The 18,017-nt window shown below is 34.7% G+C and overlaps 2 protein-coding genes across 2 annotated transcripts; one reads left to right on the forward strand and one right to left on the reverse strand.

Annotated features, from left to right (window-relative positions):
- Nucleotides 1-310: 310 nt before the first annotated feature.
- Nucleotides 311-5,506, forward strand: LOC139898344 (beta-galactosidase 5-like). The gene is made up of 16 exons (XM_071881107.1): nt 311-571; nt 693-788; nt 878-990; nt 1,102-1,168; nt 1,562-1,654; nt 1,837-1,980; nt 2,385-2,476; nt 2,873-2,978; nt 3,054-3,141; nt 3,256-3,374; nt 3,717-4,060; nt 4,148-4,251; nt 4,332-4,441; nt 4,546-4,656; nt 4,749-4,862; nt 5,020-5,506. The coding sequence occupies exons 1-16, from the start codon at nt 380-382 to the stop codon at nt 5,332-5,334; spliced, it is 2,208 nt and encodes a 735-aa protein (XP_071737208.1). The 5' UTR covers nt 311-379; the 3' UTR covers nt 5,335-5,506.
- A 6,902-nt stretch (nt 5,507-12,408) lies between these two features.
- On the reverse strand, nt 12,409-17,152 carry LOC139854191 (chromatin remodeling protein EBS-like). The gene is made up of 4 exons (XM_071843511.1): nt 16,815-17,152; nt 16,625-16,693; nt 12,569-12,656; nt 12,409-12,465 (listed from the first exon to the last, which is right to left on the reverse strand). The coding sequence occupies exons 1-4, from the start codon at nt 17,150-17,152 to the stop codon at nt 12,409-12,411; spliced, it is 552 nt and encodes a 183-aa protein (XP_071699612.1).
- Between the last annotated feature and the right edge of the window lie 865 nt (nt 17,153-18,017).

Consider the following 18,017-nt stretch of genomic DNA (forward strand, 5'->3'; position numbering starts at 1 on the left):
AAAATAACTAAACACAAATTCTCAAATATTTTTCAACCACAACAAGATTGACAAGCCAATCTTGTAATTTATCTAACGAATATTCCAGCATAAAAAAATAATTTATCAACCATACCCCTTTTCAATTCTTTATTACATAAGTTTTATTTTTTCACCCATTACAAATTACAATGTGTAAATAACAAGTTTCTAGTAAAAAAAAGTTCATAAATGAACATCTTTTGGTTACATTTAATCTTATTAAAATTATTTAATAATTGTCAACTTTTTCAAACTATATATGTACAGTCAATGTTTCAAAGAAGAGTAGCTGAATGTTTTTCTTACTCCATTAAACACACACACACAAACCAACTCTTCTTGGAGTTAAAGAAAAAAGATGGCAGCTAACTCAGCTTCCAAAATGGTTACTAGTAGTAATCTTGTTGTATGCACTTCATTGTTGTTGATGATGTTATTTTTTGAGGTTACACTCTGCAGTGTAACTTATGATAAGAAATCTCTCATCATTAATGGCCAAAGAAAAATACTATTTTCTGGTTCTATACATTATCCTAGAAGTACTCCTGAAGTAATCTCTCTGTTTTTCATTAATTTATTTTATTATTATAATAGAAAATTATTTATTATAAATTGTAATTATTAGTCTTTTTGGTAATAAGAAAAATAACCCAAATGGAATATTGTTGCAGATGTGGGAAGATCTCATTCAAAAAGCTAAAGATGGAGGTCTGGATGTTATTGATACTTATGTGTTTTGGAATGGCCATGAACCTACACCTGGCAATGTACTACTTTTTATCTTTTTCTTTTTTATCCTTTTGATAACATTTTGTTTAATTTTATGATATTCTGTTTATTGGTGGACTTATTGCAGTATAACTTTGAAGGAAGATATGATTTAGTAAGGTTTGTAAAGCTGGTTCAGAAAGCTGGACTGTATATGCATCTTAGAATTGGACCATTTGTTTGTGCAGAGTGGAATTTTGGGTAAATTTAATCACCTATATTTGAGCTTTACTTTTTATTTTTGGTGGTTTTGTTTTTTAAGATATTATTGTGATTGATGGCTTGATGCTAAAGATTTAGTTTTTTTTAAAGGGGTTTGCCTGTTTGGTTGAAGTATGTTCCTGGAATCAGTTTCAGAACTGATAATGCACCATTCAAGGTCTATCTTTATCTTAAAATCCCCTGTTTTATACTTAGAAGTATTCAAACTCTAAAATGTAATGGTTGGAACTTTGGAAAAACACATTAAAGATTAATGTACATATAAAATGGGTTGGTTGGGTAACGGGTAGAAATGGTTTCTAGCTCAGTATTAGTAAAATGGGTTGGGTTGACCCATAATACTTTTGTTTCTCACCTTTCAAAAGAAACTGTATGTAAAGTATTACAAAAAATTTTGATCCCCTTCTAATTTTGCAGTTTACACAACTATTCTTATTTTTTGGGAAAATTTATTAAGTATTTTTTCTCTATGGAATTAAAGTTGACCAGGAATATGATTAGTTTTTAAAAAATTTGCATTTTTACCGACAATGTTGACTGATAAATGTAGGTGGCAATGCAAACGTTCACCACAAAAATAGTGCAAATGATGAAGAATGAAAGGTTATTCGAGTCTCAAGGTGGTCCAATCATCCTCTCACAGGTAACTTTCAGTTTCTTGCACGATTTAGTTTTCTATAGATCAAGATTCTACCCGTTTATAGCATTTACTAGTCATACTATGCGGGTGTTATTAAGAACCAAATATAATTGTATAAATGAATGAAATAATGTTAAGATACAAAATGGATATGCTTCTTATATATATTTTGGTAAATGGGTCAGATAGAGAACGAATATGGGGCAGAAAGCCATGATTTTGGAGCAGCGGGCCATGCTTACTTGACTTGGGCTGCTAAAATGGCTGTTGGGTTGAACACCGGTGTCCCCTGGGTCATGTGCAAGCAAGATGATGCTCCTGATCCTATTGTATGTATTTCTTATTGTCTTTTTATTCTTTTAACCAGAATTGTAGTGTTGATATACTTGACAAAAATCAAATATTTGGGCATAAAATTTGGCACAAAAACTCTGATCTACCTATCAATACTGGTAAATATAGCAGAAAGGATGGGTCAGGGGGTTTAGGTAATGGGTCAAAATGAGAGTTTTTTTTGTACCAGTCGGAATGAATAATAACTTTTTGCATAAAATTATTTTGGAAGTTTCAAGCATTGAGAATAAACTTCAATTAAATTTTAAGATTCTATTCATTTGACTTGTTAGAGATCAAACGTGACCCAATTCAACCAGAATGTGTTAAAATTTTCACTACACCAGTGTCAAATAACATTATGGCAATTCATAAACATTTGTGCTTGAATTTTTGACAGATAAATACTTGCAATGGGTTTTATTGTGATTACTTTTCTCCAAATAACAGAGAGACCAAACCTACATTGTGGACCGAGGCTTGGACTGGCTGGTACGTTCTACTTTGTACTAGTCGAGTTTTAAAATTTACAGTTTTAAAACTTGGTACGAAGATGTTTATATTTTTGGTGAAACTTTACAAACTAGATAAAAGTACTAAGATGTCGTTGTAGGAAGTGCTAGAATCAGTATTTCCCCTTATCCAATAATGTTGTCTGGTACAATATAAATACGTACCGAACGATATATGTACTAAGCTCAACATATATAAAACTTAGCTTAATAAACGACTAACGATAATCCGCCTAGAGATAACCATTGAAATCTGAAGTATTAAAGAATAATTATGACTTTAATCAAAAGATGTTTGACTTTTAAAGTCAAAGTCAATTCAGTGCTTCAAAACATTGTGGAATCTTGTTATTCATTTGCAATCTTTTTGTTAAAGGTTCTCAGACTTCGGTGGACCAGTACCCCATCGCCCTGTTCAAGATTTGGCCTTTGCTGTTGCTCGTTTTGTTCAAAAGGGAGGCTCGTTCACAAACTATTACATGGTTAGGCTGTCGTTTGATCAGCAAATATACGAACCATTTTAAAGTTTCTTTACTATTTTTTTTTAATGCAAACAGTATCATGGAGGAACGAACTTTGGTAGGACAGCCGGAGGCCCATTCATCACCACCAGCTACGATTATGATGCTCCTATAGATGAATATGGTAGTAAAATGACACTTGCCGCTTTTTAATATTTAACGACATTGGATTTTTTCAATGTTTTTGATACAATTTTTGCATACCATTGTAATTTTTTTTCTATCATTATATGTACAGGCTTGCTCAGGCAACCTAAATACGATCACCTAAAGGAGCTTCATAAAGCTATCAAATCAAGCGAACGAGCTATTCTTTCAGCTGATCCTGAGTTTATTTCCTTAGGAACGTATGAACAGGTTTGTAAAATAAAACCTTCCTCACCATAAGACGGGACCTTTTAGGGAGTATTCGGAAACTCGGGGAGTACTCAGATGTTGACCAAGTTTGACTTAGACCGATTTAGACTGAGTTTTGACTGATTTTCTGAGTAATCCCGAGTTTTGACCGATTTTCTGAGTAATCCCAAGTTTTGACTGAGTTTGACCAAGTTTGCCTGAGTTCTCGCCGAGTGATTCCGAGTTCTGCAACACCGCTTTTTCTAATCGTGTATTTAATACCTTTTTACCCTTCAAGTTTCTTACATATACACATTTTCCCCTTATTTACTCTTCAAAAATTCGGTTTTCGTGTATTAACAGGCACATGTGTTTTCTTCTCGAACTGGAGGTTGTGCTGCGTTTCTAGCCAATTACCATATAAACGGTTCTGCAACCGTCACGTTTAGAAAAAAACGTTACAATCTACCACCATGGTCCATTAGCATTCTTCCTGATTGCAAAAATGTCGCCTTTAATACAGCTCTGGTTGGATCCAAAACATCTTTAATCAATATGTTACCGACAAATGTAAACAGACTTCGATGGCAAACTTTTAGTGAAGATGTTTCATCTGTTGATATCGAATCAAAGATGATAAATTCTGGTTTGTTGGATCAGTTGAGTGTAACTAGAGATACAAGTGACTACCTTTGGTATACTACTAGGTGATAAAAGTGGTACATTCTGCATTAGAACTTGTACATTAATAAGTAAAACATGCTTCTAGTTATGTTCTTGAATTTGTTTTTCAGTGTTGTGATAAATCCATCAGAGTTACATGGGAACGGTGTTCCTACTCTAACTGTGAATTCTGAAGGGCATGCTTTACATGTTTTCATCAACGGTGGTCTCGCAGGTACAACTCTGATATGCAAAATGTACAAGTCATGTTTGTAATGTTGTTTATGTATATGTATTTGTACATGAACTTATCAGGTTCGGCATATGGAAATGAAGAAACACGGAGTGTTTCGTTCACAGGAAACGCCAATTTACAGGCTGGAATGAACAAGATTCAACTCCTTAGTGTTGCGATCGGGTTACAAGTGAGTTGTTTAGAAGAAAAAGTTGTTATCTCTTATTGATTTAACAAGATCTGAACATTATTTATATTTTATAAAATAATTTTTATTTTTGTGATTGATTAAAGAACAACGGGCCACATTTCGAGCTATGGAAAACGGGAGTTTTAGGACCGGTTGTGTTGCACGGGGTAGGTCATGTCTCAAGGGATCTATCGCATTATAAATGGTCATACCAGGTCTGTTTCATTTGAAAGTTAACCTGTTTGACCTCAAATTGCAACTTTTCATACTCTCTTGAATGGAGGGGTAAATTTGTCTTTTTACACAGGTGGGCATGAAAGGCGAATACAGAAACTTAGCTTCACCTATGGGAGTTTCTTCTGTAGACTGGACAGAAGGATCCTTATCTGGACAACAACATAGGCCACTAACATGGTACAAGGTACGCGTTCCTGTTTACTTGATCCAACAAAAAACTGAACTTAAGGTCAAAACATTTTCTTAACCAGATTTTAATTTTTTTATTTTTAGAAACGGCTAATGTGTTACTTATATACTGCCAAAAGAATATTATGACCATAAAAATGTGAATCATGTAGGCTTATTTCAATGCACCGCAAGGGGTTGAGCCTTTGGCTATTGACATGAAGAGCATGGGAAAGGGTCAAGTATGGATCAATGGTCAAAGCATAGGAAGATATTGGACTGCTCATGCAAAAGGTAGTTGTACCCCCTGCAACTATGCTGGTACATTTCGGCCAACCAAGTGTCAAACCCGTTGTGGAGAACCAACTCAACGATGGTACCATGTTCCCCGGTCTTGGTTGAAACCAACCCAGAATTTGATAGTTGTGTTTGAAGAGACAGGTGGCGATGCATCAATGATTTCTGTTATGAAAAGAACGATAAGGTGATCAAGATGTGAAGGAATTTGTTTTTTATGAAATTTTGTTCACAATATTGTGCTATTTATGTCATTATTTAAAATGACTTGTAACAATTGGTGTAACTTTTACTAGATTGAGTACTGTGAAAGAAAGATACCATACAAAATTAAGGTTATAAATACTAGCGATCAATCATCATATTAAGACTAGCTTGTTTAACTTTATAAAACTAATGTTGTATAGACAGACAACAAGAAACTGTTAAAAAAGATCAGTAAGCTTAAATAAGCGACAACAAACAGTCAGAAAGTACAACAAACAACCAAACATTTGAACATATAAGAATGGGCCAATAGCCTAGTGGCGAATGACTCACTCTCCCTTAGGGGAGGTGAGAGTTCGATTCCCATTAGGTGAGGATTTTCCAAATAATTGGATCAAAAACCATTTTTACCGGGCTCAAATGATCACTTGGTCCTACGCATGCGAAGATTGAAACAATGACAATGCAGGTTCATTTATCGGGCCTGGCATGCTGTGGGAAAATGGGTGATTGTGTTTCGCCAGGCTTCAGTGGGCTACCGGGGACCGCTGGATGGGTTGACAAAGTCAACACAGAGCTAACATGTCCCTGCCAATACACATGTTTTTTGAAACAACAATTTGGACATATCAGCCTAATTAATGTTGCTGCTATTCTTGTATATCATCATAAAGACTTTCAGTTCATTAAGCTTGTGCATCGGACTCATCCTGCAAATAACAGAACGGCAGACATGATTAGATACTTCTGTGTAAAAAGTAAATGTTACCACCGACATATTGCCTAAGTGGTTTCCAAGTCTTAATAGGGGGACCCGCGATTAGTTGTCAAGCAACCCGTGTCCAATTTCGATAAGGGGGACTTTTCTACATGATTTTTCTGCGATTAGTTGCCAAGCAACCCGGAACCCGCGATTAGTTGCCAAGCAATCCGGGTCAATTCTTGGAGTTTCCTACCTAGCGTGTGTGGGTCGCAAATGAGTATATTCGATGCGAAAATTTGCCGTTGAAAGAAAAAAAAAAGAAAGGTTATCACTTACCAGCTAACGATAAACATGAAATGATTACATATATACTTTTGTAGGATCGATCAAAGTAACATATTCACCTATGGTTCATTCAGAAAAAACCTATTGTGACAATGCACATTTCCTAATTATTTTTAATTACGTTCAATTAATTATCAAAGATGTTCAAGTAATTAGCTACTTGTTGATAACAAATCTTTATAATCTAATGTAATAGCAAGTTCTGTAAAATTAAGGAACCCACAAATAACTTAACGTTTTAAACCATAACGGTATAATGTCAGCAAATTAAGTTCCATAATAAGTTGCTGACATTTTGATAAGTAGGAAAACAATAGATTTAACCAAAAGATTCGTACCAAAAGCGATCCTTGATGATATATATGCTAGATATATCACATACGTGTTGGGAAAAATAGTTTCCAAGTGTATTTTTCCCAAACTTTGGACCTAAATATGTATACATATATAAGATATTTATGAGTAATATTTTATATGATTACGTAGTTTTTTACAAGGGCTTCAAGATGTTACATTATGTGTCCAAGGTTATGTAATGGTGAATGAAATATCATGTTACAAAGAGAGGTGTTTAATGTCATTTAATGAGTTAGTTGTAGCTTTCCAACTCATTTAAGAATCAAATCCCTGATTTTAAGGACATTAAAATTCAGTATTTATGGTATTGAATATGTCATTTAATGAGTTGGTTGAAAGTGGGTAGCTTATGTCATTTAATGAGTTGGTTGCAAGTGGTAATTTTGGTATATAAAAGAATACCACCTCCATCCATGAAAAAACTAATAGAAACACACAAGAAAACACACACAATTATCTCTGCATTTTCAAGCAATTATTCAATTCCGGCTGTACACAGCTTTGGCTGTTGTACCCTGGGAAACAGACGACGTGTAGACGGTGAATCTGTTTTAAGGGAATCGTGTCAAACACGGGCCTCGGCTCAACCTTTTGTTGTTCATGGTAATATCCTTTTGATTCGAATCAGGTATGAACATGTTACTTCATATTTATCTGTATGATGATTCGTTTAGTTGTTAATCTAAATTTGTTTCGGGTACTATATGAATAACAATCTTAAAACAGATTTTTTCTTTTAACCTTTACCATATTCTGTTTCTTTGGTACATCTGAAACGGTTTGAGATTAAATTCTTTGGATTAATAAAACTTTGCTCGTTTGTTAGCAAATTTAAATTGGTACATACTGACTAAAATAATGCTCTCTATTTGGTTCTAAATATTATGCAAGCCGTGTTGATAGAACGTTGTTCAATTCACGTATTTCTTTGTGAGTAAAATTTGTATCGTCACTTCTTGGCAGAAACCTTTTGTAAAGTTGTTTGTAAACTTGAAACGGATTAAATTGAAATGGAAGATTAAATGTGATGTGATTTGAAAATTAAAATAGATGATTTAATATATTACATAGATCATATTATCTTTGTTCGCATATATGTGTATACGTTTGAAAGAAAGGTTCTTAAAGGTTGTGTTCTTTGGTTTGACACACTTGTTTTGTCAGTTAACATTAAATATTCTGTTGGTATAATTATGGAGATCATATAATCTCGATGGGCAGGTTAATGTGTTTCTCATGTTGACATGATTTCTTTGACTGTGAGATAACTACTCTGTGTTTGAGTTTTATACAAGTGATATAACTTTACAAGTGATAAAGTTTTTTTTTAACTCATTGAAGTGTGTAGAGTAAAACTTTGGCACATTTAAAAAAAAATAAAAAAAATTAATAAAAGATTATTGGCAGACATTTAATTTGATGAGATTATGTAAAATTGATTCGTGGATGAATGTAGTAACCATGTAATGTTTACAAATTGAATAATTTTGCCCATTTATATTTATTTTTGTATAATATACGGTCCTTTGTGTTACAATAAATCTCTTGCAAATGGGTAAGAGATAAGGGGTAAATGAGATGTGGTTTTAATAAAATATATTTGGAAACGTAAATCTTTTTCATATTTGAATGGTCCGTATGTATTAAAATAAGGAAATGATATTGAAACGGCTAATGCTCGTTATTATGTAGATAAAATAAGCGTTATAAATAAATTATTTTCTCAATCATAGAACGTTTTATACGTAGAAGGTTGATACTAATTGAGAAAACATTTATTGGTCTAAAAAAAAGAAAAATATATAATTTATGTAGAGTTTATTTCTACATATGAGATTGACGCTAACTTGAGTCATTGGCAAAACAATTATTGATATAGAGTTTGTTTCTATATATGAAATTGTTTTGGGAAAATTCTCATAACGTTATTCTCCTTAACAAAAGTTAAAGGAAGAGAATTTGAGGAAACGCTTATATGAGCGAAGTGTGGAAAAACACACATACAATGGCTTGTATCGATCGATATTCGTAAGCATAAGTATGTACGAGTATGAGTGACGAGTTTGTTAAAATGATTTTATTTATGGATTTAACAAATTAGTTATAGCTAATATATATATATATATATATATATATATATATATATATATATATATATATATATATATATATATATATATATACATATATATACATATACATATATATATACATATATATATATACATATATATACATATATATACATATTATATTGGTTTGGAATAAAATTTTGTTTTATTCAAAGCGTAAGTCTTAAAGGCTTATTTAATTTGGGTTAGAAATTATCTAGTTTAACCTATCTGGTTGAAATCTGTGTGGTTTAACACGTTTTGTTGAAACCTATTTGGTTGAAACCTGTGTGGTTTAATATGTTTGGTTGAAACATGTTTGGTTTACCATGTTTTGGTTGAAACCTGTTTGGTTTACTAGGGTAGGTTGAAACATATATGGTTTAACCTTGTCTGGTTAAAACCCTTTTAATTCAACTGTCTGGGTTAAAACCTATTTGGTTTAATCTAGTTGTGATCATTCGAACTTTTGTATTAGTTAAGTAGATGATCACAAGTGAGAATGACCTGGTGGTCGGTTTTGTTGTATCGGTTATTATTTGAATGAAATAATGATGAATATGGATGTACTTGACATATCCTAAAAGGCTGTGTCAAGGTTCATGGTTTCTCTTTATAGATTGTATCTGTTACAATTGGGAGTCTGTATAAAACTTTAAAATGAAATAATTATAGTTACATGTGTATTTTGTAATCCATTTAATCTACACATAAACATGTTTCATTTAATAAAGGAGATTTAAACAATAGCATTGTATTTCCCTCTTTAAAATAGTTTTTAAAGAAATGTACAAGAAATTATTTCAAATATATTTTAAAGTTTTATCATGACAATAATTGAATGATAAAAGTTAGACTTGGATCATATTTTAGTACATTTAGTTCGATGTTATTCAAATGTGTGATTCCAAGACGCACATTAATGTGCATGACATGGCTTGAGGATATGTCATATTTGAATAAAAGATACGACACTATAATGTCGAGTCTAGCGAGATTAATATCTCGGTTGGTAGGAATATTCTACCTTGAGGGTCCGAATAAGTTTCGGAGTACATTATAAATGACTTGGCATGAAAGGGTCAAGATTATAATATATAATTATATATGTACCCTGTATGAGTGAACATCATAAGATTATGATGTTGAAACTAATTCAATTTATCTTGTGATGATAATTGAATTATGTGATATGGACTCTGAAGATGTCCAAGAAAAATTTTCTTGATGGAGAATTAAAGGAACTTTCTTCATAAGTTGCATATCATTTTTCATATTAAGAAAGCGAGACTGAATGATTGATAAGAGACATTATTTATAAGACACTCAGGATGATGTCTTTGTCTCAAGTGAATTTTGTCATGATACAAGGGACATGTTTTGATATTCCTTGTTTGAAATGCTATGGAGAATTAGAATGATGCATATTCTATTCTCATGATTTAGTCTTGAAGTCTATAGCATGCTAGACTTAGACGTGTTAATGATGAATCACCTGCAGAGATCAATTAACAATGAATATTCCGTAGTGTGGAATTTATGTTAAGACAAAATCAACATTTCATTAAGTATAGAAGGATTTGGTATATTATAAAACCAAATTAGTAACAAAAATGATGTGGATTATTTCCTTTTTATATGGAATGCAATTAGAGATTTGCAATTGAGTGCGAAAACTTTGTAAGTTTGCAATTGCTTAAAATGTGGAACGCATATGATGTAAATCTCATGTGGGGGAATTTACCGCATCGTTGATTATAATCATAGTTGAATTATATGATTAGTGTTGAAATTTACATCAAATTGCAAGACATGTGGGGGAAGCTTTGAAAGGATAAGCAGTAACCATTATTAGTTGTGTTAAATGTACACAAAATGTGGGGGTGTCTTGCATTTTGATATTAATTCATGATTTATGATGACATGGCTCATTGGATTGAAAAAGATAAGAATTTAGCTGATGCTATAATTCTATTTAAGCCAATGATTGGTAATTAAGACTGACATAGTCAATATAATTATAGTAGAACAACTAATCTCTTTTTAGGTTATCTTTGTTAACCTTTTAAAGTTTCGGACCCGACAACCATTGGGTTGAGAAGAGATTATGTTGTGGAATGAGACTAAAGCCCTTGAAATGATAGTTTATATGAAAGAAACCTAACCCAGTTGACTGGAGATCCCAAGATCTGGGTTCAATAGGACAACCTAATTATATAAACTAAGGTCACTGTAGGGGGAGTTGTTAAACTTCTTAATCTATATGAGGGAGTTGTTAAGCTTCCGAGTCCATTCCGATAACTAATTTTGACAGTGATGTAAGGTTAAGCGCTAAGCTTTTAATGATTTCTAAAAGATACACATAAATTTGCTGGGAGATCTTTAAGAAATCACCTATGTGAGAGAGAAGTGGGGTCGCTTCGAAAGGAATTATTGGGCATAATTCCTAGAGCTCTCGCAGAACCAGGCTAGTGTTCAGGACCATAATGGACACAACTATGAGGAGTTGAAATTGTCAGGAAGAGTCATGTGTGAAATGTATTGTCGTCTACACAAGCGGCAGACCAGTTCAAGGACATCGCGTCTACTGAGAGCCAGGAGACTAAGTATGTTTCATAAGGGAAGGTTCAAAGGGTAACACCTACCTATCCTATGCAAGACTCAACTGTTGAAAATGCAGTATGTTTGTGTGTTTTAAATTGATATCTATTCATGTGGGGGATTGTTGGGAAAAATAGTTTCCAAGTGTATTTTTCTCAAACTTTGGACCTAAATATGTATACATATATAAGATATTTATGAGTAATATTTTATATGATTACGTAGTTTTTTACAAGGGCTTCAAGATGTTACATTATGTGTCCAAAGTTATGTAATGGTGAATGAGATATCATGTTACAAAGAGAGGTGTTTAATGTCATTTAATGAGTTAGTTGTAGCTTTCCAACTCATTTTAGAATCAAATCCCTGATTTTAGGGACATTAAAATTCAGTATTTATGGTATTGAATATGTCATTTAATGAGTTGGTTGCAAGTGGGTAGCTTATGTCATTTAATGAGTTGGTTGCAAGTGGTAATTTTGGTATATAAAAGAATACCACCTCCATCCATGAAAAAACTAATAGAAACACACAAGAAAACACACACAATTATCTCTGCATTTTCAGGCAATTATTCAATTCTGGCTGTACACAGCTTTGGCCGTTGTACCTTGGGAAACAGGCGACGTGTAGACGGCGAATCTGTTTTAAGGGAACCGTGTCAAACACGGGCCTCGATTCAACCTTTTGTTGTTCATGGTAATATCCTTTTGATTCGAATCAGGTATGAACATGTTACTTCATATTTATCTGTATGATGATTCGTTTAGTTGTTAATCTAAATTTGTTTCGGGTACTATATGAATAACAATACGTATGTCATTAATGCATATGGACTTGACTATTTAATTACCGTGCTCAAGTATTATGCTACATACAGGTTAATAAAACTAATTATATATGACGATTATATATGAATCATCATACTAGCTTACGGTTGATTACCAAAAGGCACCTGCAGTAGCAACTGGATAGATGATTTTACTCTTCTTAACCATCTATATATATAAATGATGTACTGTTATCTAAAATACACGTACAAGTTTCATATTGTTCCAGGATGAATATATAATTTGTATCATGAGCGAAGAAATTACCCACCTCCATGGCAGACAAACAGGGCTGACAAATGAAATGATTAAGTTGTTTAGCCATCTCTGCAGTCATGTCTAAACAAGCTGGATGAAACCTGAACAAAAAAAGCTAGCTTAATTGAAGCTAATATGATCACATTAGCAAATTAAACCCAAAAAAGTAATTAAAAGCATGGATATATCACAAATTTAGTTAAACCTTGAATCGAATATATATGACAGGCTACTTAAGAAAATACGTATATGTATGTATGTCGGCTGGTGCGATATATTATTTTTATTAAAATTTCTCTCTTTGTAATAAACTTAGCTACTATGTTTGAAAGTATATATATGTGTATAGTAGGTAGTACAACAACTGTGCCGTAGAAGTTTCAGAAAATTAACAGCAAACTAACATTCAACAGATCTCCAGCCAAACATGGTTAGTGTAAATTTTGTTCATTAAACACCAGCAAATGCGGCCGCCCCAAAATCATATCCCAATTTCGACCTATTAAGTCGTTGGCATGTAGTCAGCATCAGTCATGACTATTTGTTGGGGTGACCTTCACCCCTTTCCCACATCGGTTGGAGAGGCAAAAACAAAGGCCCATATATGTGGCTTGATACCTCTTCCTCACAGGACGCGTTTTAAACCCGTGAGGGCAGTTGAGTCGCTGGTGGCTCGCTGTTCCCAAAGCGGACAATATTCTGTGGTGGTCCTGGCTTCCGTCTCCATTGCCATCAACTGATATCAGAGCCGGGGTTACCACACCGATGTTGGGCGGGGGGGGGGGGGGGGATTGTTGGGGTGACCTTCACCCCTTTCCCACATCGGTTGGAGAGGTAAAAACAAAGGCCCATATATGTGGCTTGATACCTCTTCCTCACAGGATGCGTTTTAAACCCGTGAGGGCAGTTGAGTCGCTGGTGGCTCGCTGTTCCCAAAGCGGACAATATTCTGTGGTGGTCCTGGCTTCTGTCTCCGTTGCCATCAACTTGTTAGTTATATTTTGGTTAGAAGGAAAAATGGAGTTTTGTCCCACATTGATAGAAGAGTGAAGTTGGAGGTGAACTTCTTGGCTATAAAAGGAGGCCATGGGATTACTTTCAAATTGCACCAATCAATACACTTTAAGTATTTGATTATTTCTTTCTTTCTTAGCCTTGTTTGAGAGTTGTATTAGTTAAATGTTATGGAGAGTGTAGTTGGCTTAAGAGAGTCGTCTATATCATTGTAACAATTTGTGATATAGTGTATTTCTCTCTTTGGGGGCCGGTGGTTTTTCTCCTGTTTTGGAGTTTCCACGTTAAATCTTGTGTTGTGTATTGTTCTTATTTCTTTACTGTTTTTCATTGGGCGTTTGTTGAGAATTAGTGAGGCCTTAATTTCCCAACAACTGGTATCAGAGTTTCAGGTTTGACGGGGGTCTCGGTTATAGGAGTCGGAGTATGCTCTGTGGTTGCCACAGGAGTGGATCGTCCACATCAGAAACGAGTTCTATTGATCGTATAGGGTATCTGGTTAGACAATATTTTTTCTGATTCGTAGTAATAGTTAGATTTGTTAGTGGTGAGTTGTGGATTTTCGATTTAAAGGGTCCTGTCTACCTGCTACATCTTTTGGCTATTCGAAACGTGAGCAAAATCAGAGAAAATGTTGTTTATAGGATACGGATACGATGTCAAAGTTCAGTCCAATGAGGTTTGATGTAGAGAAATTTGATGGGATGATCAATTTTGGCTTATGGCAGGTTCAAGTCAAGGATGTGTTGATTCAGCCCGGGTTACATAAGGCATTGAAAGGTAAACCCACCTTTGTTCCCGACAGTGATTCTAGCAGTAAGTTCGATGAAGAAGAATGGGATGATATGGATTTGAGGGCAGCAAGTGCGATTCGTTTGTGTCTTGCAAAGAACGTGCTTGCAAATGTGCACGGGTTATCAACGGCAAAGGAGCTTTGGGTTAAACTAGAGCAGTTGTACCTGGGCAAGGGCATCTCAAATTGGTTGTGTCTTAAAGAACAATTTCATACTCTGCGTATGGATAGGGGTTCAAAGATTTCAGATCATCTAAGTATTCTTAACGGTATTGTTTCAGAACTGGAGGCTATTGGAGTTAAAACGGATGATGAAGATAAAGCTTTGAGGTTGATATTATCTTTATCATCGTCTTATGAACACATGAAACCTATTTTGATGTATGGGAAGAAAACTCTGAAGTTTGAAGACGTTACTAGCAAGCTCCTATCCGAGGAGAAAAGACTAGAAGGTAACGGGGTCTCGTCATCGGGAGATACGATAGTGTTGTGTTCGGATATGCGAAAGAGAAACTCTGGGAAGAATCTGGTATGCTGGAGGTGCGGGAAGACTGGGCATGTAAGGGTTAATTGTCCAGGTGGAGCTAATTCGGCAAATGGCTCCAAAGACGCTAACATTGTCTCCGTTGTTACGGAGAGTGACGAATTCCTCTGAAGTCACACCATCCTCATGGTGTGTCCGCGCCACCATGGAAAGGGATATTCATTAGCGGTTCCACAATTGCACATAGGCATTGGTTTGGCATTGATGCATGTTGTGTGGTGGAAACTGATGTTGTAGATGATGAAACTTCCAAGGAAAGTCAAACAGGAAGTTGCACCATAAAGTTTCAGCTGGTTGTTCAACAACATGTGCCGAGGTGAAATGCTTGGAATGTGATATTCTAAGTGCTATACTCTTAATGGTGGAGTATGATAATTCTTGTTAAGAGTTATGATTGTCTGTGATGACTATGATTGTCGGTTTAGACAATGTTCGGTAAAGATGCAAGTTTTGTCTCATGGGAGATAATGTCAACGGCATGAAGATGAGGATCTTGAAGTTGTCGTCGAGGAAGCGTCTACATCGGTTATCTTTGCAATGTGGAAGCATGATTATTTTTTTCTATCCAAAAGGTGGAGATTTGTTAGTTATATTTTGGTTAGAAGGAAAAATGGAGTTTTGTCTCACATTGGTAGAAGAGTGAAGTTGGAGGTGAACTCCTTGGCTATAAAAAGAGGCCATGAGATTACTTCCAATTTGCACCAATCAATACACTTTAAGTATTTGATTATTTCTTTCTTTCTTACCCTTGTTTGAGAGTTGTATTAGTTAAATATTTTGGAGAGTGTAGTTGGCTTAAGAGAGTCGTCTATATCATTGTAACAATTTGTGATAGAGTGTATTTCTCTCTTTAGGGGCCGGTGATTTTTCTTCCGTTTTGGAGTTTCCACGTTAAATCTTGTGTTGTGTATTGTTCTTATTTCTTTACTGTTTTTCATTGGGCGTTTGTTGGGAATTAGTGAGGCCTTAATTTCCCAACACTATTATCCTCTAGCATTGCGAGTAATTAAATACCAAAAGTATTCCATCATATTCTATCTAACTATATATCTTGACAACTTTCTTATAAAAGAATTAAAACCCTAATTAATCACCATATATTCCCTTTCTTTTACCCTTCAGATCCATTATGAATGATTATCATTAACCAATATGCTCGTCAAGCAAGAATACCTCATTATCGCATTCAAAAACTAGTTTCATTAACTACAATTAACAGCATACATTTTCACTGCCCAACCTAGCTAGTGTGAATTAACATTTTACTGATCATATGCATCCAGGGGCGAATTTAGAGGGGGGGCGCACGCCCCCAGTCGATTTCGAAATTTTAGTGTAAAAATTTAGATTTTTTTCATTTTGTCCCAAACCCAAAAGCCATTTGACCCAAAACCTACATATTTTGCCTCCTACCTTCAAATTTTGCTCACAATTCTCTAAATTTTGCCCCAAAACCTTCAAATTTTGCCCACAAACCTTCAAATTTTATTCAAAAACCTCAAAAATTTGCCTAAAAACCTCCAATTTTTGTCCCAAAAACTCCGTATTTTGCCCAAAAAAGCTGCTACGGTTTTAAAAAAAAATTTCGCCCCCGGTAAAGAAAAATCCTGTTTCCGCCACTGTATGCATCCACACACACATTAACTATAAACTATTAAAGAAACACAACAAACACACATTCGAAACAAACGAAAATATCCCGACACGATGAATCATACCTATCACCACAATTTTCGCAATCAATCATCTCTCTGTCTGGATTTTCAGGCATCTCACACCTGCAATACCTGCATGCCATATTATATAATTATAATTAATAGTTACTTGATCAACAACTACAAAAAGCGAAGGAAAAAAAACAACACTCTTTATATCATCAAAAAAGAAAAAAGTTAAACTTAAACATACACAGTTATGCTCTCTGGACTGAATGCACCAGTCAAACGTTGATACTCAAAACGACAGAAAAAATCGTTTTCTTCAACTTTATCCAGATTATTATACTCATCCATGGAGTACACATTACACTTTTCCACAATGGTATCAACTGATTGTGTATCCACGTGATCGGAAGAAAATAATTCTTTTGTTCCGTGAAATGATTTTCGGCCACCGATTGCATCTTCTTGTCTATAAAACCAGCGAATCTCAACTTTCACTCGAGGATTAATTCGCCCGTTAGCCGTTAATATCTTCTCAATTTTCGCAATACAGTTAGGTTTATCGCGATAATAATGTGATAACATTGTTACGTTGTCGCCAGCTGATCATTAAAATCAAGCAAACAAAAAGAAAACGAAAATCAATTAGTGATAAATTATAGGAATTTGAGACGAACATACGTTTAATGATAAAGCTGCCGTCTTTGTTCGTGATTGTATAGGGTTTCGGTGTTTGCCGTCACCACGCCTGACCTATTTGCTGCCATAGCTAGTATGACTTCAGACGGACCCTATTTTTACTCAATGGATGGATACAAATTGGAGCGTGTTATATTTCTTTTCATATATATACACGGAGAAAAATGGTAGCATGGAAAGTTGAGGGGGTGATTGTGTATAATTTAGAAAATTCGAAGGTCAACCTTGTCCGGTCACATCTCGAACTGAACCAGGTGACGATTATTCTATTGGAGATCTTGCGTTGGCGGTTGTTGACGGGTGTTTTGTGGTTGTAGTCCCGTGCACATAGATTCTCCTTTCATTTGCAATTCCTTTCGGGTCCGAAACGTCTATTCAATTGCGACCTTATAATGCAATCGCCTTCTCTGGTCCAATTTCCGTTTTTGTTTCTGTTGTATTCCTGATTCATTCACTAGCTATGTCGGTCTGGTTGGTTCTTTGCGCCAAGTTTTGGTGTAGCAGCTATATTTCGATTTATCCTATGACATTACATGCGAGAGTGCATGGCCGACCGAAGTCAGCCGAGGAGCCGTGTGACATGTCATCTTGGGGACAGTCTCTCAAATACACCTTAAGATGTTGACCCTTTTTTTACGGGTGTTATGACCATAACAATGTAAATCTTGTATGCTTATTTCAATGAACCGTAAGGGGTTGAGTCTTTGGCTATTGAAATGAAGAGCATGGGAAAGGGTCAAGTATGGATCAA

This window comes from Rutidosis leptorrhynchoides, chromosome 1 (assembly GCF_046630445.1).
Source record: "Rutidosis leptorrhynchoides isolate AG116_Rl617_1_P2 chromosome 1, CSIRO_AGI_Rlap_v1, whole genome shotgun sequence".
Lineage (NCBI taxonomy): Eukaryota > Viridiplantae > Streptophyta > Magnoliopsida > Asterales > Asteraceae > Rutidosis > Rutidosis leptorrhynchoides.